At 40.4% G+C, this 25,631-nt stretch overlaps 1 protein-coding gene across 5 annotated transcripts in view; it reads right to left on the minus strand.

Annotated features, from left to right (window-relative positions):
- Positions 1 to 412: 412 nt before the first annotated feature.
- Positions 413 to 25,631, minus strand: part of TMEM131 (transmembrane protein 131) — a 255,588-nt gene continuing 230,369 nt past the window's right edge. For 3 of the 5 annotated variants that reach the window (XM_073664550.1, XM_073664546.1, XM_073664547.1), the window contains 11 exons: positions 24,309 to 24,892; positions 23,698 to 23,873; positions 15,578 to 15,708; positions 14,981 to 15,102; positions 14,709 to 14,867; positions 13,522 to 13,681; positions 11,964 to 12,082; positions 11,757 to 11,862; positions 6,351 to 6,454; positions 5,759 to 5,919; positions 413 to 1,449 (listed from right to left, as the gene is read on the minus strand). In XM_073664550.1, the coding sequence (XP_073520651.1) occupies positions 1,150 to 1,449; positions 5,759 to 5,919; positions 6,351 to 6,454; positions 11,757 to 11,862; positions 11,964 to 12,082; positions 13,522 to 13,681; positions 14,709 to 14,867; positions 14,981 to 15,102; positions 15,578 to 15,708; positions 23,698 to 23,873; positions 24,309 to 24,892 (2,122 nt within the window). In that variant the 3' untranslated portion in view covers positions 413 to 1,149. The remainder of the gene's footprint in view (positions 1,450 to 5,758; positions 5,920 to 6,350; positions 6,455 to 11,756; positions 11,863 to 11,963; positions 12,083 to 13,521; positions 13,682 to 14,708; positions 14,868 to 14,980; positions 15,103 to 15,577; positions 15,709 to 23,697; positions 23,874 to 24,308; positions 24,893 to 25,631) is intronic. The other 2 variants (XM_073664548.1, XM_073664549.1) reach the window with 2 other exon arrangements.

Here is a 25,631-nt window from a genome sequence, read left to right on the forward strand (position 1 = left end):
CTCATTTAGGCATCCTAATAAGGCAAATGGACAGAGCCTGACTTCATGAGATAACCCCTTCAATGCCACGTAAACCCTTTCACATTTCTAAACAATCTCATAAGACCATATATCAGAATAGAACATTTTTACAACATAACAGTGAGTGAGTTTCTTTAAAGGGGTTTTCCAGGAATACGTTTCTTCAGCTTAGTGGCTTGTGTTAGAATACAATAAGAAGAGCAATTACTCATCCTCCGCTGCTGCCTCTCCACCGCTGTAGTCCTTTATTTACAGGCGGCATCAATGATGCCACGACTGTAGCCCACGTGACAGCTGTACAAAATTACTGAGCTCGATGGCTTGTGCAAAGTAACTTATTCCCGGAAAACCATTATAAGTCTGAGGAAAAGTAATTAAAACACAAAGCCACTAATTGAAAAAGTGCCTTATTTATTTAAAGTTACAACTCAAAGTTGTATGAATTGCTCAACAAATCCTGTTTTTGCGCACAGGATTTTACAAGGAGCATTGTAAAATTAAACTTTTTTTTCTTTTCCTTTTAAAAAAAAATGCATGATAAAGAACTGAAAGTTCAGGGAAAAGCGCTGATCAGCCCAAACTGAGCATTCACAGTGCTCCTGGCTGTATTTAGCCTTTGTTCATGAGTTAATACAAAAACAGCTTGTGTTTAAATGGCCATTGGACTTATAGCGAGGATTGCTATGTATGCACATACATCTACCTTTTATTAGAAACATAATACAAAGAAATGGTCTTTTAGAAAACTCATTAGTCCTCATTTCGAGGGCTACGATATGTTTGAACAGAGGGCTGCTTTGTGGCACGTGTGCAAAATAAATAAAATGATGACGTGGTGGCAATTTGTACCCGTTCTATTGCCTAATGCATGTTTTTTTCCTGACATTCATTTTGTATGCTTGTCCAATTGTATGTTATTCTACGAGAAGAACATAAATGGTTTTGGGAATTGAATGTAAAGAAAGAAGTTGGAAATTCTGTACAAGATTCTAATTTGGGGTTTAAAAAAATAAATAAAACAGCCAAAAGCAGACAAGTGATCGAAAAGGGGAGAACGCCTTCAGAAATAATTGGCAGATTTTGAAGCAGTAACACTTTTAATATCAAGGTTACATTTCAGGTTGATGATCAGTTCTCAGGTTGGTAGTGGGAGTTAGACCAAGGATCTGAACTTCTTCTTCCAATCGTTGGGCTCCATATATTCCAAGGGTCGAATGTTTGGCCAGGCAAGTTTTCAGAGCTATGGGAAGAAGTAGTTGATGTTGCGCTGGATGTGGGACAAGTGCTATCACCTCCGATTAAATCAATTCCAGGTAATGGGTTTGCTGGAGTGGTATATGGAAGGGTGGTACTTGGATTACTGGACCAAATGGAACTGCTGAATGGGATTGTTGGAGACCACAGGCTACCAGAGTTTCCCAGAATGGACTGTAAAGAGTCAAGAAATGGAGAAAGGAAAAAAAAACACAGTATGTCAGACTTATCTATTAAGAATACATATAAATAATAGAGACAAAACTCAACACTGGCTCCTCAAATCATGGAAACCAATTATTACCTATTAATATGGACTAACAATAGGCAGCACTATTACATCACCAGCAATACAGGAAAGTAGCAGTGAAATCATACAGTAAAAATGCAGTGCAGAACTCCTGCTGGAGGAGAACTTTTATTGTTAAATTATCAACAAAGCATTTATAATTTATATTTTTAACACCTTCATAACCTCCGCCATACATGTATGGCAGATATGGGGGGATGGGAGAGAATATAGAGCGATTTAGGAGCTGAGCCCGCTCCATACAAGATGGCAGATATGTAATACAGCCAGCTTCTGCCTAAAGGGTACGCTCATACAATATAACCCTCAAAGTCTCCAAATCTATTCAGACCCATAGAAAAATATATAAACCACATAGGTCGACTTGACAGTAACTTTGCATTTACATGCTTTGAGCTACATATTCTACTAACAGGGGTGAAATGATCAAGGGGCAATACATCCCTAGTTTGATGGTAAACTTGTCTGAGCTCCTTTGCAAAGTCAGCTGTGGCTCATGCAGACGTTAGTAGATCTTGGTCCGAGCCCGGACAGCAATACGCGGACTATCCGTGGGTCTCAACCTGAACTTGACAGCGTCATAAATGCCTAAGAAGCTGTCGAGTTCAGGTTAGGAGACCCGCCGATATACTGTGCACCGTAATCTGTACTTGGACCAAGATCCAGGCATGTCTGCATAAGCCCTCTGATTTACCAGCCTCTGTGGCTTTTCCATCATCTGATTGAATCCTCATTGGCCAATCATACAGCTTCCATCCCTCAGACTTCAGTCACTCACAGTTCCCTGGCCCCCTCTGTGGCTAAACAGACCACCATTTTACAGCACATATCATGTGCGTTCACTGTGCACACACTCACCAGAGGTGCAGAACACACTTACATGGTTGTACTTTAACTCCGCTTACAGACGCTGCAGAGCAAAGCTTCCAAGGTGGCAACGTCCACACTGTCAAGCAAGACACAGCCCCAGCAATAAGGAATGAGCTAAAATTCCTCAAAGGTGATGTGCGAGACTAATCAATAATTCACAAAACCATTTAGATGCAGGAGGGGTAAGGGGCAATACAAGGTGGTCAAACCAGACACTGAAAGCAAAGGTTCACATACTTTTGCCGCTCACAGAAATGTGATACTGGATCATTTTTCTCAATAAAAATTATGACAAAATCTAATATTTTTAACTCATTTGTTTTATTTGGTTCTCCTCATCTATTTTTAGGATGTGTGAGATGGGATCACAAACTGTCATGCACCACTGTATCATAAACTAGTTCGTGCACGGTTACAAGCAAGGAAAGGGAATTTTTGACAGCAGTTGCCTACATCTCTCTGGTCCGTAGGCAGGATTTCTAAAGTGTACATAAGCCACCATCTGTGGAATGACAGCAACCTTGTGACTGAAAGTGAAGTAGAGTCGCAGCATTCGAGCGGTGCACAGCAAGTCATGAAGCTGGCAGGACAAGAGTAATGTGATCGCTAGTGATGACGGCTGCATGCTAACCTGTCTGCAGAAAATGGGCAAATGCAATACTTAAAAACGGTCCTCCCTATGTGTTTACAACTTGTAGGTTTCCCCTATTGCTTTCACACACTACACAAGTGATGTATAGAGAAATCCCTCTCCTCTGCTTTATTCTGACATCATTCATCTCTATCTGTACTGTTTACAAAGTTAAGCTGGCCACATGGGCAAAAAAATGGGGCACATGAATTGTAATGCTGATAAATGGAAAGTAATGCGCCCGGATCATAGTAATTGTATTGCTGCATATACATTAAATGGAATGAACCCTTTAATAACCAGGGAATATTATTTTTTTATTTTGTTTTTTCCACATTTTGTTTAAAGAGCCATCATTTATTTTTTTTTGGGGGGGATTCCATCGACATAATATGGCTTGTTTTCAATCAGACCATTCAATTTACCATACAATGTACTGGAAACTCAGCATAATTCTACAGGTCAGTATGACCATAGTGATACCAAACTTGCCAAGTTTTTTCTCTTCTATTTTAGTTGTGAAAGCAAAATTCTGAAATTTAAAAAAAAAAAAAAAAAATAGCAGCAAAATCGAAGTTCATTGGCAAAGGTTATAAACAATTTACGAACAAACAAATAATTGATATAGAAAGGCTAAATTTTATGGACTGATGTCTTTTTTTCATCCTATGTAACTACAATGGTTTTTCCAATTTTCTTTTACATATGGAAATGATTTTTAAAGAACAGTCAGGAGTGGAAATTAGTAAATGTGCTAAAATTCTAACTGTGCCTGATGATAGCAGCATCAAAGTCCCCTAGGGTGTAAGTAAAAAGTGACAAAAAAACATTTTTAAAAATATAAAAACAAAAAGCAAGTTCAAATTGCTTTTGCCCATTAAAAAAAAAAAAAGAAAAAAAAAAAAAACACATTTGGTATTGCTGGGTTCATAAAAGTCCGATCTTTCAAAATATAAAGTGAATTAATCCGTTCAGAAATATGTGTTTTATTTGGCTGCCGCAACATTGCAATAAAATGCAGTAAGAAACGACTAAAACATTGTATCTACACAAAAATGGTATCAATAAAAACATCAGCTCAGAGCACAAAGAATAAGCCCTCACCCAGCCCCAGATCCCAAAAAATTAAAACATAATGAATCTCTGAATTTGCAACAAAAGCAAATTTATTTTTCACCACTTAGGTAAAAATAAATCTACAGGTTTGGCATCTGCGTACTCGTACTGAGCTATATTGCCAGGTCAGTTTTACCATATAGTGAACATGGTAAATAAAAAACCAAAAAAACTATTGTGGAATTGTTTTTTTTGCAATTTTACTGCATTTGGAATTTTTTTTCCTGCCTGCCAGTACATCACACGATGACATGAATGATGTCATTCAAAAGTACAACTCGCACCGAAAAAAACAAGGCCTCATATTATTGATTGAAAAATAAAAAAAAAGTCATGCAAGGTCCTTTTACATTACTGGTACCCGCCACGGAGGCAGCAGCAACGCCGGGAGCAGAGCGTGGCCATCAGAAGGTGAGTATAAGGTTATTTTTTACGTTCTAATTCTTTTTTTTTTTTTAACATTATGTTGGTCACACAATATAAATCTATGCCGATTGCATGGATTAATATTGTGCGACCAACTTTTAAGCACTTTTCCTAAGTGAATCGCTTGGAAATGCATGCGAAATCGCATGCAAAAAACGCTTGACAAACGCTTGTCCCTAGCAGAAAAACGCATGTACAATCCGCATGTACAATCCTCATGCATTTTTTCTGCCAGGGAGATGCAGAAACGCTCAGGAAAAATCCGGAGCATTTCTGCATCGTGGGCACATAGCCTTAGGCTATGTCAGTGTAGTAATAGAACTCAATACATTCCCTTTTCATGAACCGGTGAAACAAATTATGCGCAAAAAACCTTCATTTTTCAAAGTGACATTAGTCTAGATCCAATATTTCTTATATTTTCATGTATGGAGTGCCGAAGTTCTTTTTGCAATTGAGATTTCTCTTTTCTTCAGAGCACCCGAATAGACCAGTGAGCGACCCCTCTCTTTTTTTCTATTAATCATTTTTGGGATCCCGATCCTGGAGCATTGCAGCAGGTACGTGTTCACACTATTAGAAGTTTGACAGCCTTTTTTCTGACCATGTGTCCCTCCCATTCAGTCACAGGTGGTTTTAACTAGCTCTACCAGCCCATACATTGTAGGTTAAAAGCCCAAGCAGAGACATATTGTCCATACAGGCTTACAGCCCAAGAGTGGCATATCCAGTGGTAGCGTAGCGTAGTTTGTTTCCCATCATACGAAGGTGACCTTGTCATGGTTGATGGGCACACATAAATTGGCCAAATTATGCGCAAAAAACCTTCATTTTTCAAAGTGACATTAGTCTAGATACAATATTTCTTATATTTTCATGTATGGAGTGCCGAAGTTCTTTTTGCACCTGTGAAACAAGTGTCAGCTCCTGAGCAGGCTTCCCACTTTTCTTAGTGGCCTATGATGAAAATGTACATCACAGTACCGCAGCAGACATGCTCTGAAATCCTGTGCGCGGAAAATACTGAAGGCGATTTCTGCATTTGCTTGACCAACGATTTTGTGTTGAACTGTGGTGTGGCAACAAAATTCAAAAGCCCTAAATATAAGTTCTAGGGACTGTATACTCACAGAGGTTACATGGGTTGGAGATCCAGTGCTAGTAGGCCATGTTGGCACAGAGTCTGTAGCAGGAGGATCCCAGATTGAAGATGTAGATTCAAAATCTGTCCATTTCTTTTGAGAATCTTGGGCGTATGTGTTTCTGGGAAAAGAAAGCTTGCTAAAAACTTCTATAAGGAGAAAAAAAAAGACAAGTATAAGAGGAGACCAGTAGACCAACTAATGAACACTGCAAGGAGACCATATACCGCTATATTAATGTTGTATTGTCACTATAATTTTATAACAAATTCCAAAGAGTACTGCATAACTGATAGACTATAGTCCATGGTAGCCAGATTACCTATCTTATGTGCTTACGCACACCTTATAAAACATGTATTCAAATACTTTTAATAAATGATCCATCTGATTACCATGGATCTTTAACTTTAGGCCTTTTAGAGATCATTTCATCTTCAACTAGCTCAGCCCTCACAGTAACAGTAATTTTGAACAGGGGTGCCCAAAATTTACATGCCACTGTATTACCTGATGCTTTATATATTTTAAAAAAATTAGATCAACAACTGTGATACAGTACTGGTATTAATGAACTCACCTCCCGTTAAATTGAAGGAATTACTTGGTCCAAAAGCAGAGAATGAATTGAGTGCAACATAATCAGGACTGGTCGGACTGCTGATGGGGCTCCACAAGCCAGAACTAAGTTTGAAATGTGAAAAACATGTCCAGTGAGTGAGTATCTCAATATTAAAAGGTCACATTTTCATCCCCAAAAGCCTAAAAACAGACCCTAGCGATGACTTAAAATGTAAAGAGATGTACAGAAAAGGATGTAAAAATTACCTACAAGTACTCATGAAGTCACTCAGAAGTCTGCTGTGGGTATTGCAGACCACACAACATCTTAGAACTTGCATATACAAGTAACTTACTATTCAAGTAAATAGACACCTTATTGGGCCATTTTTCAGTTTTTTACTTAAAGGGAATCTGTCACCAGGTTTTTGCTACCTCAACAGAGTAGGATAATGTAGAGAAAGACTCTGAATCAAATGATGTATCACATAGTTTAATGGGTGCAGCAGTTGTGATATAATCAGTTTTTAGACATAGAAATCTCAGAAAGCTAACCCCGACCATGCCAGATTAGCAGCTTTCTGTGTACATTGCATATTGACAGTAAGCTGTTAATCAATTGTTTGGACCAGGATGTAAGTGGGCACCTAGTCCGGCCATGATAATGTCCTGCTGATAAAACATTCATTGCACTGAAACAACAGAACACAGCCTAATAAGTGACACATCCCTGAAATCAGTGTCTCAGCCCCTACTTCATGCTGCCTTCAGATTAGATAGCAAAAACCAGCTAACAGATTACCATTAATTACATGTATTTTTGGCAACAAATTATTTCAAAGAAGTTTCATTTGCCCTTTATACCTTTTTGTTTTGCACTGTCTATTGCTGATTGCAAAATAATTTGCTCATCCGTAAGTGAGATCTTCTGACGGAAGAGTTCTAACTCTTATCAAACTTCTTCCGTGCTCCTCTCAGTTGATTTATAACCATGGGAGAGTTGAGCTGAACTTTGTGACCATAAGTCAACCGAGAGGAGCCAAGATGAACATTATAAACGCTGTGGTCAGAACAAGCAGACTGAAGGATTCTCAGTTATCTCATTACGCTGCCAGTTATACATAGAGCAACAATAGGCTATAGAAGTCAAGCGGTGCAAGTGTTTTCAAATGAACACCAATTGCAAAAAAATATTTTTAGCCTAAAATAAAATCAATTACGTAGATAAATAATGCAAAATTGTCCCTGAAGGTGTCCATATCCTTTAAATAGCATCTGTAACACTCCTGACATACCTGTTGCACAGTACATACAGGGACATCTGAGCACAGGGCAGTTGTTCTGTTATACACACGTGGTCAAAATTGTTGGTACCCCTCGTTTAATGAAAAAAAAACCACAATGGCCACAGAAATAACTTAAATCTGACAAAAGTAATAATAAATTAAAAATCTATGAAAACAAACAAATGAAAGTCAGACATTGCTTTTCAACCCTGCTTCCATAGAATTAAAAAAAAAAAATAAACTCATGAAATAGGCCTGGACAGAAATGATGGTACTCTTAACTTAATATTTTGTTGAACAACTGTTTGAGGCAATCACTGCAATCAAATGATTCCTGTAACTGTCAATGAGACTTCTACATCTCTTGACAGGTATTTTTGGCCCACTCCTCATGAGCAAACTGCTCCAGTTGTCTCGTGTTTGATGGTTGCCTTTTCCAGACTGCATGTTTCAGCTCTTTCCAAAGATGCTCAATAGGATTTATGTCAGGGCTCATAGAAGACCACTTCAGAATAGTCCAATGTTTTCCTCTTAGCCATTCTTGGGTGTTTTTAGCTGTGTGTTTTGGGTAATCATCCTGTTGCAAGACCCATGACCTGTGACTGAGACCAAGCTTTCTGACACTGGGCAGCACATTTCTCTCTAGAATCCCTTGATAGTCTTGAGATTTCATTGTACCCAGCACAGATTCAAGACACCCTGTGCCAGATGCAGCAAAGCAGCCCAAGAACATAACAGAGCCTGCTCCATGTTTCACAGTAGGGACAGTGTTCTTTTCTTGATATGCTTCATTTTTCCGTCTGTGAACATAGAGCTGATGTGCCTTGCCAAAAACTTCAATTTTTGTCTCATCTGTCCATAGGACATTCTCCCAGAAGCTTTGTGGCTTGTCAACATGTAGTTTGGCAAATTCCAGTCTGGCTTTTTATGATTTTTTTTCAACAATGGTGTTCTCCTTGGTCGTCTCCCATGAAGTCAACTTTGGATTAAACAACGACGGATGGTGCAATCTGACACTGATGTTCCTTGAGCTTGAAGTTCACCTTTAATCTCTTTAGAAGTTATCCTGGGCTCTTTTGTTACCATTCGTATTATCCGTCTCTTTGATTTGTCATCAATTTTCCTCCTGCGGCCACGTCCAGGGAGGTTGGCTACAGTCCCATGGATCTTAAATTTCTGAATAATACAGTACAGACCAAAAGTTTGGACACACCTTCTCATTTAAAGATTTTTCTGTATTTTCATGACTAGGAAAATTGTACATTCACACTGAAGGCATCAAAACTATGAATTAACACATGTGGAATAATGTACTTAACAAAAAAGTGTGAAACAACTGAAAATATGTCTTATATTCTAGGTTCTTCAAAGTAGCCACCTTTTGCTTTGATGACTGCTTTGCACACTCTTGGCATTCTCTTGATGAGCTTCAAGAGGTAGTCACCGGAAATGGTTTTCACTTCACAGGTGTGCCCTGTCAGGCTTAATAAGTGGGATTTCTTGCCTTATAAATGGGGTTGGGACCATCAGTTGTGTTGTGCAGAAGTCAGGTGGATACACAGCTGATAGTCCTACTGAATAGACTGTTAGAATTTGTATTATGGCAAGAAAAAAGCAGCTAAGTAAAGAAAAATGAGTGGCCATCATTACTTTAAGAAATGAAGGTCAGTCAGTCCGAAAAATTGGGCAAACTTTGAAAGTGTCCCCAAGTGCAGTTGCAAAAACCATCAAGCGCTACAAAGAAACTGGCTCACATGAGGACCGCCCCAGGAAAGGAAGACCAAGAGTCACCTCTGCTTCTGAGGATAAGTTTATCCGAGTCACCAGCCTCAGAAATCACAGGTTAACAGCAGCTCAGATTAGAGACCAGGTCAATGCCACACACAGTTCTAGCAGCAGACACATCTCTACAACAACTGTTAAGAGGAGACTTTGTACAGCAGGCCTTTATGGTAAAATAGCTGTTAGGAAACCACTGCTAAGGACATGCAACAAGCAGAAGAGACTTGTTTGGGCTAAAGAACACAAAGAATGGACATTAGACCAGTGGAAATCTGTGCTTTGGTCTGATGAGTCCAAATTTGAGATCTTTGGTTCCAACCACCATGTCTTTGTGCAACGCAGAAAAGGTAAATGGATGGACTCTACATGCCTGGTTCCCACCGTGAAGCATGGGGGAGGAGGTGTGATGGTGTGGGGGTGCTTTTCTGGTGACACTGTTGGGGATTTATTAAAAAATGAAGGCATACTAAACCAGCATGGCTACTACAGCATCTTGCAGCGGCATGCTATTCCATCCGGTTTGCGTTTAGTTGGACCATCATTTATTTTTCAACAGGACAATGACCCCAAACACACCTCCAGGCTGTGTAAGGGCTATTTGACCAAGAGGGAGAGTGATGGGGTGCTACGCCAGGTGACCTGACCTCCACAGTCACCAGACCTGAACCCAATCGAGATGGTTTGGGGTGAGCTGGACCGCAGAGTGAAGGCAAAAGGGCCAACAAGTGCTAAGCATCTCTGGGAACTCCTTCAAGATTGTCGGAAGACCATTTCCGGTGACTACCTCTTGAAGCTCATCAAGAGAATGCCAAGAGTGTGCAAAGCAGTCATCAAAGCAAAAGGTGGCTACTTTGAAGAACCTAGAATATAAGACATATTTTCAGTTGTTTCACACTTTTTTGTTAAGTATATAATTCCACATGTGTTAATTCATAGTTTTGATGCCTTAAGTGTGAATGTACAATTTTCCTAGTCATGAAAATACAGAAAAATCTTTAAATGAGGTGTGTCCAAACTTATGGTCTGTACTGTATGTGCAACTGTAGTCACAGGAACATCAAGCTGCTTGGAGATGGTCTTATAACCTTTACCTTTAACATGCTTGTCTATAATTGTCTTTCTAATCTCCAGAGACAACTCTTTCCTTTGCTTCCGCTGGTCGATGTTGAGTGTGGTACACACCATGTCACCAAACAGCATAGTGAGTATCTGTAGCCCTATATACAGGCCCACTGACTGATTACAAGATTGTAGTCACCTGTGATGCTAATTAGTGGACACAACTTGATCTAACATGTCCCTTTTGTCACATTATTTTCAGGGCTACCATCATTTCTGTCCAGGCCTATTTCATGAGATTAATTTTTTTAAAAATTCAATGGAAGCAGGGCTGAAAAGCAATGTGACTTTCATTTGTTGATTTTCATAGATTTTTAATTTATTATTACTTTTGTCAGATTCAAGTTATTTCTGTGACCATTGTGGGTTTTTCTTTCATTAAACGAGGGGTACCAACAATTTTGACCACGTGTGTACCTCCTGGAAATATATGAATAAACTGACCAACTGGATTTTAGCATTCCCCATGTGAATAGGATAGATTCGTATGGTCAGGATTTGACAGCACTGATTCAACAATGTCAATTTGTAAAGCGACTTAGCCCCAATTGGTAACATGCAGAAGCAGACAAGGAGATAGTACTTCATGAAGATTGCAAGCTATTACTAAAACAGCCTTTTCAGGAGAACTAAGGAGTCTTCTTTATGGAGAATCTGACAACTATTAGGCTGCTCTGTGTAACTGATTAATTTACAAAACAAATACTTCTGGGAAACATACAATGGGTGCAGTCACTAGAATAATGAAATAATGGGCCAGATCTGCAGATGCAGCACTTGACTTTCCAAGTCAATACAGAAAAGGAAATCTTTATATAAAGCATTGCAGGAATGTTTGACACACACTTTTCTTTGTGAAGATTACAGAAAGAATGAAAGGTGACAAGTTTTTATTAACCCTTTGAAAACCTTTAATAGGAAGGTGCCACATATTACATATCTTATAAACATTCTTGCCTGGGTTGCTTCTTTGTTCTGATAACAAAGGGTTAAGAAATTTATGGCAGCCACATGACCCTAGAAAACTGGTATCTAGAGATGGCTCGTGGACTTATGGGAGAGGCACCTGGGCCTGCTCGGTGGCATGTGCAGATATTATTGTGTAGGGAAGTGTTGAGCTGACCCATCATTGTATTCTACCTCCAGCTTTATGAAAGGCACTCATTTTTTATAGTAATTGTACCCTGTGACTAACCACACCCTACTGCTAGAATATAAATCTAAAACCCTTTACTTACCTATCAGAATTATCACTGTCAATGGAAATGGTATGTGACATGCTGATGCTGTTAGAAAGGTCGCCGCTTCTTACAGCAGATGACTTTGATAGTCCGCTGCCACCTACTTTTAATAAGAAATAAAAAATAAAAAGGAAAGAAGGAACAGTTAGTAACATTTTGCTACAGTCACACACTATAAGACGGCTACAGAAACAATTATAGTACCTGGGTTCTTGTCATATCCGGCAGCTACAGCAGCAAAGGTGGGGTTACCATTTCTTCCAGGTAGAGATGCTGCTTTAGTCAGCTTAGGTTTGGTGACCGTAGCATTCATTCTTACCTCACTAAAATAAAGGATGTTTCGTTACACACATAGGATATTTTGTATCTTTGTGATCTGTGTTGCCTTTCTGTAGTATATGCACTCTGATGAAGTCTACATCATGGCTATTGCTGGGGAAATCTCAAATATATTCTGTTCATTCATTCAAAGGTCTTAACATTTGGGTAAATTAATCGATACTGTACTGAGCATGCGGTAGGTTTCACAACTGATACAAGTGATGCAATATAATGGTCCAGAGTGCTCAATCCAACACAAGAGTGGCGTTAGGTCGATGAACTAATTCCCAATGCACTTCCAGGCTCACTTGCATAAACTATCCAATCAGGTTTACTCTGCACTGGCACATTGCTTTGGGGCCATACAAATATGCATGAACTTGGATTTCTATAACCTACACGACCATTTACATAATGTCAACAAACAAACTCCAGCTACATGAGCCAGGTATTAAGGAAGATATGAATACAATTATTTGTTAAAATTAATCATTTTTATTTCAATTATTAAATTTTTTTTTTATAAAAAACAGGTACCTTCAAAAATTTACAAAATCAAATCTCCATTAGTGGCTTATATCATTGCAGTAAGTTATCTCCTCTGATGTATCCAGAAACTCTATTACATTTCTATTGCACCCTTTCCCTAATTATGAGGCGCTGAAGACGTTTAACCCCTTTAATCAAAAAAACTCCAGAGAAATAAAGTGCAAGTGCAAAAAAACATGTTTTCCTCTCTGTATTAAGGAATATATATGAATAAATATACTTGTAAGTATATAAATAAGTGAGTTTTGTTAAATTTTACGTTTTATCTTTCAAATAGAGTAGTAGCTAAAAGGTGGGGGAATAGAGACAGCAATACTTAGTTAAACGTCTTCAGCGCCTCATAATTAGGGAAAGGGTGCAATAGAAATGTAATAGAGTTTCTGGATACATCAGAGGAGATAACTTACTGCAATGATATAAGCCACTAATGGAGATTTGATTTTGTAAATTTTTGAAGTTACCTGTTTTTTATATAAAAAAAAAATTTTAATAATTGAAATAAAAATGATTAATTTTAACAAATAATTGTATTCATATCTTCCTTAAAACCGGGCTCATGTAGCTGGAGTTTGTTTGTTGACATTATATGAATTGGAAGTTGCAAACTATTGACCCCTTTTGATATATACGACCATTTACATCAATAAACGTCCTGAAAGGTTCCTTTAAGGGTTATAATGTGATACAGGGAAGGACTTATAGTTAGTTGGGCCTACACATTTATTTTGTGTTAATCAGAGGCAATAGTAAAATACTATTGCATAACCGTCTGTTAGGATTTTGGCAGATTCTTTATAAAAATAAATAATAGACCTCCGATCAGATGTATTCTACATTTTCCTGTTACTATCCCCAGAGAGAATGGGACTGTTATTGGGGCCAACACACTTACTGACTGCACGGGCTGTTGACAATGCTGCTGTAGCTGCTTCTTCCATAGCCGAATGCTGGAGGTGGTGAAGGAGAGGTAGGAGCGGGTGAGGTTTGCCGTTGCTTTAAGAAGTCATCCGCATTGTGGGTCTGGACAGACAGTTTATAAAGGCTGTCTGCTGCTATAACAACATTGGAATAGATATGTTACAAACAGATGAAATTCATACACCCCCTTTCTAATAAACAAATTGAACCTGCCTACTTATATAACCGCATGTTTTAAATTGCTACTCCCTTGCTAAATATGCCACATGTCAGATTGCTCCATGCTAAACAAATGGTAATATATGCCATACTACACAGGTATAAAAATAACTCAAAGGCCATTCATGAGGAGTTTCCATTTTAACAGCGTTTTGAAAGGCAACTTCCCGGATTCTTATCACACATCCCAACCCTGACGTCCGGTATGGAGGACGGCTGGAACGGTCCCATGTACACTAAAGGCTTGTTGGCTCCTTGACATTTTCATATATTTCAGTTAATTAGTAACCTGTTTCTGGATTTGAGACAGCTCACATTATATTGCATTTTTACACTGAATTCCCAAACTCCAGATTACGGGTATTTCAAGGAGTGTTGCAGTAATATAGAGCCAAACATGTATGTGGTTTGTGTCATAGGCAAAGTGCAGCACAGTGCACCAGAAAGGAAGGACATTGCCACCGTAACCTACCCATCTGTGCTGGGATAAAAAAGCAGCATGCTGTACAAAGCAGGCACAAACTCTAGTGGGAACACCCCACCTTGACATGCTTCTTTAGTGGCAACCAGAATTAACCCTACATGCCATTCATTTCTATCCCTATCACAAGCCGTATTCAGGGTGAATCCCTGGGCATAGGATGTACTGATGATGAAGAATGCCTTTGCACATGAATAATTGTGGGGTGACTCCTTTACCACACCTTGCTTTTCTTGTGATATAGAACAGGGTAATTTTATTTATGGAAATTATAGTGCAAGCTTCATAGTGAAGGCGATTTTTATACCTCATCTAAATCCTGTGCTCAAATAATAATTAAACTTCTCCTAATATCCAGTCACCTGAAAGCTACAAAGTCAATGCCATTAATGTGAGCACAGCGGTAAATAGGGGGAGGGCTACAAGTTGACAATTTCCACGCAGCGAGGGTGCATACTCACAGCTGCCTGCCTTATGAATTGGCACAGAGTCCCACTCTGGAGGTGGGGAGTCTTTCTCGCCTTCTGAGCTGCTGGTATTGCCTAGCTCCTGACCAGTACGACTAGGAAGAAACTTCCCCAGCATTGACTGCCTGTTGTCCGTTAGCTTACTGTTGGTACCTGCATAAAACAGTAACAAGCCATGCATTGTGAGGCGCTGCTCCACTCAGGTCATGACCAAGCAGTTAGCCACAAAACACCACAAGCACCCAAAAAGAAAATGTGAAGAGTACCTCTTGTTTTCTGCTGATTTCTTGGTTTTATACCATTCACTGCAGAATGCTGTACAGAAATTTTGGAAAAATTTTTATGCTGTTTATTTTCCAAGGGGGTGGTGTATGGCAACTCCAACGAGCTGGAATAAAAGACACAAACCATATTATAGGCAAGAAAAACACAAAGTCATACTGAATGGAATATTCTAAGAAAGCAGCATAACACATCATATTACATATAATAATCTAAGAAAAGCATAGTACAACATGATAATGTATGTAATTATTAAAGAATCCAGCGTACGACAACTTCATATTGTATGTAATCTGTGATGATTTCCAGTCGACTGATGGTCAAGAGAGATGATGATGGCGCATGTCCAATTTCAGACTCCCGATCGTATTGTTCTCCCTGAGATAAGCTGCCAACAAGTCTGTCGGCCACTTTCTCATAGATAACACAGGGGCACTCGGCTGAACGAGCGCTCCGATGTATGCAAGAAATGGCTGTTGGCCAAACCAATGAATACATCATTCAGCCGACAGCCATCTCATGTGTATGGCCGGCCTAAAGGTTTACAAAAGGGTGGATAATCCGAACGTTCCTTCTCTCACCTTGGTTTAACTTCTGCTACATTCTCCTTTTTGTTGGAGCTTGGAATTTTCTTGCTCTTCTGTTTTATTTTAATTATTTCATTTTCTATTTTATCAGCAATGGCTAGCTTTTCTTTTATTTTTTCAGGCTCCTGAACAAATGAAAAACAGTTATTGTAAGATGACTAAAGCGGTACAGTAAAAAAAATATATATATATATACACATTCTTCTAGATACTAAAAAAAACAATAAAAAATGCTAAGGATGACTATATACTGCAGGTAAAGAGTCGGACAAGTCCGCAGAGCGCTAATCCCATAACCCCTCAGGCAGCTTACAGAGCACTGTATGCAGTAATGATACAGTAGGTATTGATGGACAGATACCAACTACTTCTGTCTATTCACTATATACACAACTCTTAGTCAATGATGCAAAATCTGACAGCTCTGAAACAACATGCCTTTAGCAGCTTGAGAGCCATAGCCTGGAAGTTCGGATGTGACTACAGTTGTGGGCAAAATGTGGAAAATTGACACAAATCTTGGTTTTCACAAAGTTTGCTGCTTCAGTGTTTTCAGATCTTTTAGTTAGAGGTTTCTATGATTACTGAAGTACAATTAGAAGCATGTCATACATTTTTACACTTTAATTGACAAATTCATCAAGTTTATGTAAAAACTCAATATATGACTAAAAATAGGTGCTCAAAGGAGAATTAATAATTGGCCAACATAAATATCCCCTTAAAACTTTACTTTTATTATAATTGCTAAAAAATGAATATCCCAAAGACACTGCGTATATGTGCACTACACATATACAATGTACTCTAACATGTGGTGTTCAAGCATATATACTGTAGATGATGGACTAAAATGTTCATATAGATATAAATCCACATGTCCCTATTTCTCCACTCTGTCTCCTCACATCAGTTGGTGTCCCTGATAGAGAATATAGAGTGTAGAGTGTGGTTTGTCTCTGTAATGGCCTTCTTTAATAATGGATCAAAACCCAATATATATGTCAGGGGTATCACCAATCAAGAAATAATCATATATAGAGTATTGGGCAGAGACAGAAGATTAAATAAAAAGGTAAGTACATCTCCCAAGTAACCAGTGCTGTGGAGTCGGGAGTCCATTTCGGTGGCGTCAGTCGGTATAAAATGGAAAGACTCCGACAATATATAATAAATTGGGTACAGTAGTAAAATGCAGGATGTGCTGAATATATTTTCATAAGTATTTGGGAAAGTTATGAAATGTCCTATAAATGTCTGTTCTGTTCCTGATCTAAGGATCTCGGCTTTTAGGTGAGATGAATCTGTGCTGCACTTTATGTACATGCTCAGTAGTGAGGCTCTTCCTCTACAGATCAGAGGAAAAAGGCACTGGGAAAAAATGCCTGCACTCATCTCAGAGCTGCTACAGTGAACAGGAAATAGCTAAATTATTGTATCATAATGGTGATGATAAGAATGATGTTAGCATTTACTACAGTAAAGTTATCACTTAAACATGAGCCATATATGAGGGAGTGGGAGAAATTGAGGAGTCGGAGTCAGACTCCACAGAACTGCCAGTAGTAATCCCTAGGGGTGACCCTTCCTGACCGCAGTGGGTGGCACCCTAACAATAACATGCAAGTGGTGCCCCCATTCCTAAGTTATCTGTCCTTAGTAGACACTAGACGGCCCAGTTTATTAACAGATGATACGATTAAAAAGTACCATATATTCCATATATTGAGGGGAACAGTACCAAAAATACAATATGTTCAAGAGCCACTCAGCTTGACATGCAGTGGGAGAGGTAAACAAGACCATTAAATATAGTAACACATAGTATCAGATTAGAAAAGGGACATGGGGAATAAAGATTCCAATGAATCAATTATATAGAAATCATTATACGCTCGCAGGGTATGTAAATATATTATAGGAAATGCTAATAGGTAATAAACTATAAATAAAGGCAGCAAAATAATGTCCTTTATAAAAAAATAACGTGCATGTGTCAAGATGCTTATCAATCAACATGTCAATCTAATATCTAGAAACCCTTCAATAAAATCAAAACATGTGCCAAGGTACCGTATATACTCGAGTATAAGCCGACCAGAATATAAGCCGAGGCACCTAATTTTACCACAAAAAACTGGGAAAACTTATTGATTCGAGTATAAGCCTAGGGTGGGAAATGTAGCAGCTACTGGTAAATTTCCCCATCCTGGTATGCATGGCCCCCTCATCCCCAATTGTGGTATGCATGGCCCCCTCATCCCCAATTGTGGTATGCATGGCCCCCTCATCCCCAATCGTGGTATGCATGGCCCCCTCATCCCCAATCGTGGTATGCGTCGCCCTCTCTTCTCCAATCCTGATATGCATGGCCCCTTCATCCCCAATCATGGTATGCATGGCCCCTTCATCCCCAATCGTGGTATGCATGGCCTCCTCATCCCCAATTGTGGTATGCATGGCCCCCTCATCTCCAATTGTGGTATGCATGGCCCCCTCATCCCCAATTGTGGTATGCATGGCCCCCTCATCCCCAATTGTGGTATGCATGGCCCCCTCATCCCCAATCGTGGTATGCATGGCCCTCTTATCCCCAATCGTGGTATGCGTCGCCCTCTCATCTCCAATCCTGGTATGCATGGCCCCTTCATCCCCAATCCTGGTATGCATGGCCCCCTCATTCCCAATCCTGGTATGCATGGCCCCTCCCATCACTGCACACATGAAAAAAAATAATCACTTCTACTCACCTTCCTTCCCTCTGCTCCAGCGCTGCGTCCTGTTCTGCCAGCAGCTGATCTCCGCATCTGAGCAGCACATAACGTCACTGCCATGCACACTCAGTCGCTGAGGTGAGCTGTGGGGATATTCACTCCTCCACGCCGGGACTATGGGCGTGGAGAGGAGTGAATATTCATTTTCTTTAATAGCGCACACGGTTAGTCACAGCTGCCGGCTTCCTGCTGCGGCTCAGCAATCCTGTGTGCCCGCTACTAAAGAGAATGATTATTCACTCCTCTCCACAACCATGGGAGTGGGGAGGAGTGAATATTCATACTCTCAAAGAGTGGGCACAGAGGATCGCTGAGCTGCTGCAGGAGCAGTCGACTGCGATTGACAGTGTGCGCTATTAAGGAGAATGAATATTCATTCCTCTCCACTCCCATGTGCGTGGAGAAGGAGTGAATATTCAATCTCTTTAATAGCGGGCACATGTGATCGCTGCAACAGGAAGCCAGCTGTGCTTCGTGCCTCTCCCCCTCACCCCACCATCCACAGCCGGAATGTAAGTATATACTCGAGTATAAGCCGAGGGGGGCTTTTTGAGCAAAAAAAATGTGCTGAAAAAGTCGGCTTATACAAGTGTATATACAGTACTTATCAATCCACATGTCAAAACGCTTATCTCAAAGCATTTCCCCTCCGGACGATGGCTCCTCAGTAGATATAGGATTGAAAGATCCACAAAAATATCCACCAGCAGGTATACACTGTGGAATACTAATTTTTTAGCAATTATAAAAAAAAAAGTAAAGTTTTAAGGGGATATTTATGTTAGCCAAAAACTCAATATTTACAGTGTTAACCCTTATTTTTCAAGACTTCTACAATTCACCCTGGCAAGCTGGATATCAGCTTCTGGGGCAAATCCAGACTGATGACAACCTATTTTTACCCAATTAGTGCTCAGAATTTATCATAATTTCTGTGTTTTTGTTCATCCATCCATTGTTTGAGGACGCATTGCAGGTTCTCAATGGGATTGAGATTTGGAGAGTTTCCTAACCATGGACCCAAAATATCAATGTTTTGTTCACAGAGTCACTTATCATTTTAACCTTGTGACATGGTGCTCCATCATTATGGAGAAAACATTGCTCAACTCCAAATTCCTCCTGGATCATTGGAAGAAGTTGCACTTGGAGGATGTTTAGATAAAGATTTGTATATTTTATTACATTGGACAATTGTGCATGCAACAATAGCAAATATGTGATTTTTTTTTTGACATTTTGCTGTTTATGCTGGTGGAAAATGGAGTAAATTAAACTCTGATTATATATATATGCGCGCACACATACCGTATTTTTCGGACTATTAGACGCACATTTTTCCTCCAAAATTTTGGAGGAAAGTGGGGGGGTACGTCTTATAGTCCGAATACTATATTACTGTATGGCCGCATGGTGGTGGGTGTGGGGGATCAGCGGGGCACAGGAGGCAGCAGCCGCCTGCTGCAGCCTAGCTGTGCCCGCTACTAAAGAAAATGAATATTCCCTGCTCCATACGCCCATGGGCGTGGAGAGCAATGAATATTCATTTCTCTTAATAGCCGGCACACTGGAGCCGCAGCGCGGCTCCTGCTGCCGCTCTGCGGTCAGTGTGCCCGCTATTAAAGCTCATAAATATTAGCTTCAACCCACTCCCATGGGTTGTAGGGAATATTCATGGTCTTTAATAGCAGGCACACTGACCACAGAGCGGCAGCAGGAGCCGCGCTGCGGTACAGTGTGCCAGCTATTGAACAGACTGAATGGTCACTGCTCCCCATGCACAGAGTCCCGGCGTGGGGAACAGTGACTATTCCAGCACAGCGTCTCACACTGTGTGAGGCCCATGCCAGGGACGCCATGCGCGCCCTGCCATGCGCCGCTCACATAGTGAGTGTCGGCAGCAGAGCGGCACAGCGCTGGAGGAGAGCGGAGGTGAGTATGATTGTTAATTTTTTTTTTGTAGGCAGCGTGATGGGGGCTCAGAGGGTGCAATACATACCAGGATGAAGGCTCAGAAGGTGCCATGTATACCAGGATAGGGGCTCAGAGGGGTGCCATGCATACCAGGATGGGGGCTCAGAGGGGTGCCATGCATACAAGAATGGGGGCTCAAGGGGTGCCATGCATACAAGAATGGGGGCTCAAGGGGTGCCATACATACCAGGATGGGGTATCAAGGGGAGCCATGCATACCAGGATGGGGTATCAAGGGGTGCCATGCATACCAGGATGGGGTATCAAGGGGTGCCATGCATACCAGTATGGGGGCTCAAGGGGTGCCATGCATACCAGGATGGGGGCTCAAGGGGTGCCATGCATACCAGGATGGGGGCTCAAGGGGTGCCATGCATACCAGGATGGGGGCTCAAGGGGTGCCATGCATACCAGGATGGGGTATCAAGGGGTGCCATGCATACCAGGATGGGGTATCAAGGGGTGCCATGCATACCAGGATGGGGTATCAAGGGGTGCCATGCATACCAGGATGGGGTATCAAGGGGTGCCATGCATACCAGGATGGGGTATCAAGGGGTGCCATGCATACAAGGATGGGGGCTCAGAGGGTGCCATGCATACCAGGATGGGGGCTCAGAGGGTGCCATGCATACCAGGATGGGGGCTCAAGGGGTGCCATGCATACCAGGATGGGGGCTCAAGGGGTGCCATGCATACCAGGATGGGGGCTCAAGGGGTGCCATGCATACCAGGATGGGGGCTCAAGGGGTGCCATGCATACCAGGATGGGGGCTCAAGGGGTGCCATGCATACCAGGAAGGGGGATAAAGGGGTGCCATGCATACCAGGAAGGGGGATAAAGGGGTGCCATGCATACCAGGAAGGGGGATAAAGGGGTGCCATGCATACCAGGATGGGATGGGGCCATTTATACCAGGAAGGAGGGGCCATACATACCAGGATGGAGGATATTAACAGAATTGGTGGACATTACACCAAAACCAGTGTCAGCAGCAGAACCCCTCCCCCATAACAGGGCATCATGACCACATTTTTTGCTTAAATCTTTTTTTCCTATTTTCCTCCTTTAAAACCTAGGTGCGTCTTATAGTCCGAAAAATGCGGTATAATATATATATATATATATATATATATATATATATATATATATATATATATATATATATATATATATATATATATATATATATATATATATATATATATATATATATATATATATATATATATATACATATATATATACATACATATACAGTACAGACCAAAAGTTTAGACACACCTTCTCATTTAAAGATTTTTCTGTATTTTCATGACTATGAAAATTGTACATTCACACATGTGGAATTATATACTTAACAAAAAAAGTGTGAAACAACTGAAAATATGTCTTATATTCTAGGTTCTTCAAAGTAGCCACCTTTTGCTTTGATGACTGCTTTGCACACGCTTGGCATTCTCTTGATGGGCTTCAAGAGGTAGTAACCGGAAATGGTCTTCCAACAATCTTGAAGGAGTTCCCAGAGATGCTTAGCACTTGTTGGCCCTTTTGCCTTCACTCTGAGGTCCAGCTCACCCCAAACCATCTCGATTGGGTTCAGGTCTGGTGACTGTGGAGGCCAGCTCATCTGGCGTAGCACCCCATCACTCTCCTTCTTGGTCAAATATCCCTTACACAGCCTAGAGATGTGTTTGGGGTCATTGTTCTGTTGAAAATAAATGATGGTCCAACTAAACGCAAACTGGGTGGAATAGCATGCGGCTGCAAGATGCTGTGGTAGCCATGCTGGTTCAGTATGCCTTCAATTTTGAATAAATCCCCAACAGTGTCACCAGCAAAGCACCCCCACACCATCACACCTCCTCCTCCTCCATGCTTCACGGTGGGAACCAGGCATGTAGAGTCCATCCGTTCACCTTTTCTGCGTCACACAAAGACACGGTGGTTGGAACCAAAGATCTCAAATTTGGACTCATCAGACCAAAGCACAGATTTCCACTGATCTAATGTCCATTCCTTGTGTTCTTTAGCCCAAACAAGTCTCTTCTGCTTGTTGCCTGTCCTTAGCAGTGGTTTCTTAGCAGCTATTTTACCATGAAGGCCTGCTGCACAAAGTCTCCTCTTAACAGTTGTTGTAGAGATGTGCTAGAACTCTGTGTGGCATTGACCTGGTCTCTAATCTGAGCTGCTGTTAACCTGCAATTTCTGAGGCTGGTGACTCGGATAAACTTATCCTCAGAAGCAGAGGTGACTCTTGGGCTTCCTTTCCTGGGGCGGTCCTCATGTGAGCCAGTTTCTTTGTAGCGCTTGATGGTGTTTGCAACTGCACTTGGGGACACTTTCAAAGTTTGCCCAATTTTTCGGACTGACTGACCTTCATTTCTTAAAGTAATGATGGCCACTCGTTTTTCTTTACTTAGCTGCTTTTTTCTTGCCATAATACAAATTCTAACAGTCTATTCAGTAGGACTATCAGCTGTGTATCCACCCGACTTCTGCACAGCACAACTGATGGTCCCAACCCCATTTATAAGGCAAGAAATCCCACTTGTTGAACCTGACAGGGCACACCTGTGAAGTGAAAACCATTTCTGGTGACTACCTCTTGAAGCTCATCAAGAGAATGCCAAGAGTGTGCAAAGCAGTCATCAATGCAAAAGGTGGCTACTTTGAAGAACCTAGAATATAACACATATTTTCAGTTGTTTCACACTTTTTTGTTAAGTATATAATTCCACATGTGTTAATTCATAGTTTTGATCCCTCCAGTGTGAAAGTACAATTTTCATAGTCATGAAAATACAGAAAAATCTTTAAATGAGAAGGTGTATCCAAACTTTTGGTCTGTACTAATAAATATATATATATATATATATACACACTTATATATATACACACACACACACATATTTAGATCAATGGCTCTATCTATCCATCTATCTATATATTTATGTCCTCTAAGGGGAAAAAAGTGCAATGATATATAAAAAAAAAAAAAAAAAAAAAAAAAAACAGAACAAGATACAAAAATAGAAAAAAGGAAAAAAAATATATAATTTTATATTGTATTTCAAAATTATTTGGTCTCATAGTAAGCTGACCCACAGGCTGAGTTTCATAGACATATCATGGTAGCACAGAGGCCTTCTTAAGACCCTCCAGCTATCACAGCAACTCATTGGCACTCCGTGATCACATTGCACAAACCTTACTCTGACAAACAAGCTCTAGTCTATTTAAATGTATATGCAACAAAGACAAAGCCCATAGCATCCTTGCCAGCAGAATGGGGTCTAGGGTATGTCCTAAAACTAAATTTTATTTGCCAATATCACATTCATTTCTGTTACTTGGGATCATACCTCTTTGAGAAGTGGCTCAGTGTCAGGATTAGATGTTTCAGTAGTGGTGGAAGAGCTGTCATCATCTCCAAGAGAGTCCTTCAGCTCATCCTCATGTGTCTTGGCTTTTCCTCGTCTTTCTTTCTCTTCTAGTTTCTTTTGAGATTTAACTTTATGTGAAAGAGATTTGACTTTTCCTAGAAGAAAAAAAAAAGAAAAAGGACACGTTTCAATGTAGTGCAATGAATAGAAGCATTCTAAGTGAAGCTGTATTAACCCTCTCTGATTCCAAGATCTGTACATGTCACAGAAAGAGACTTTGCTTCAGCGACTCCATTGCCAGTCAGAATAGAGCAGCCTGCTGTACTCTTCTGCCACATTTATAGGAAAAAACTGGGAACTGTATAGTTAATCGTGCGTGCTCTTATCTGATCCGTTAAGAGTTCTGTGAAAATAGAATCCATGATGCCAGACAAGTGACTAGAGATAAATATTTTTCCTGAATTTAGATTCTACTTTTTGAAAATAATTCATATCATGTTGCCAGATTATCTTATAAAATCATATTTGATTTTAGCTCAAAATAAAATGAAAGACACATCTAAAATATCATTCAAATTGCTTCACGTTACCTTTATTTTTGGTTGCTGGAGATGGAGGTTGTTCTGTAAATACATCTGATGGAGGGGGTTCACAATTGTCAAACTCTTTATCCATTACTTCTATAAGACTAGTTATGTCAGAGTCATCTGAACTGTGCCTGGTATTAACGCCACTATTTCCATAGTACTCTGGGTGTGAAGTGTTACAGGCCCCGGTTCGGGACATTTCTGCTGGCAGCTCTGCCTGTGTCTGAGGCACTGTTGGTGGTTGTGTTGGCACAAGCTGCTCCTGTAAGCCTGGTCCTTGAGATAGTGCAAGATTTAGTTTTGTTCCACGAGTACGCCTTGTTAAAGATGAACTGTGAGCAACAGAGCTGGGATCTATGGTTGGAGAGGAAGCTTTGCTAGATGACTGGTTTGTAGACCCTTGAGCTGGCATTTTGCTGGATACACTGGAGTTTTTTGCTCTGGCCGATTCCACATCAGATGTATTCCTGTGTATGTTGGGTGCTGGGTTGGTTTGCTTGTGATTACTTGTGGTTCTGGAACTAGAGTTTGCACTATATAACCCTCGGCTAGAGCTACTGTTTGAGTCACTTCCAGCAGAATTATAGCTAGAACACAAATACATACACGTTATTCATTTACTAAATCCATGTAACTAGATGTCATACATTCTATTCTTCTAGTATCATGGCGTATTTGTGGTCCGGTATTCTCTCACACCATTGAAAGTCTGTGAAAAGTATTGACAGGGTTATCCTTAATTTTATAAATGATGTGTACAGGGAAAGGCATGAAGCGGAGTTTTAGGGAGTTCTTAAAAGAATTGTATTGCCAGATAAAAAAATAAAAAAAAAGTTTTACAAAGATTGTAGCGGATATATTGCGGTCATTATGCAGGGAGAGGTTGGAGGTGAGCTGTGACCATAAGCTATTGTTATCTTGTCTGTGATAATGAATGACAGCTGAGAAGTGGTCTTTAAAAAAAATATATATCAAAACTTAAAGAAAAAAAATATGTTTAAAAATAAAACGATAGGTCAGTTTTAGGGTTGAGCAAATAGATTGGCAGGAGCCTGGCGCAGCAGATATGGCAGTTTTCCATAGCCACAGGATCAGAGTCCTGCACACCTCCTCCTACCTGACGGCATCTCCATCGCTTTTTCCGGTTATATAGCTCAGCAAGATGTCATGAATGCATTAAGCTGAAATAATGACATCCCAACAGGTATACTATTCAGAAAGAGAGCCAAGGATGCCAACAGGTAGGAGAAGGTTCGCAAGACAACAGACATGGCCACTAGATCAGGGTCCTACAGATCTTTTTGCTCAACTCTAGTCAGTTTCTGA

This window comes from Phyllobates terribilis, unplaced genomic scaffold, assembly GCF_046119375.1.
Source record: "Phyllobates terribilis strain yellow unplaced genomic scaffold, ASM4611937v1 Scaffold_2__4_contigs__length_985480577, whole genome shotgun sequence".
Classification (NCBI taxonomy): domain Eukaryota; kingdom Metazoa; phylum Chordata; class Amphibia; order Anura; family Dendrobatidae; genus Phyllobates; species Phyllobates terribilis.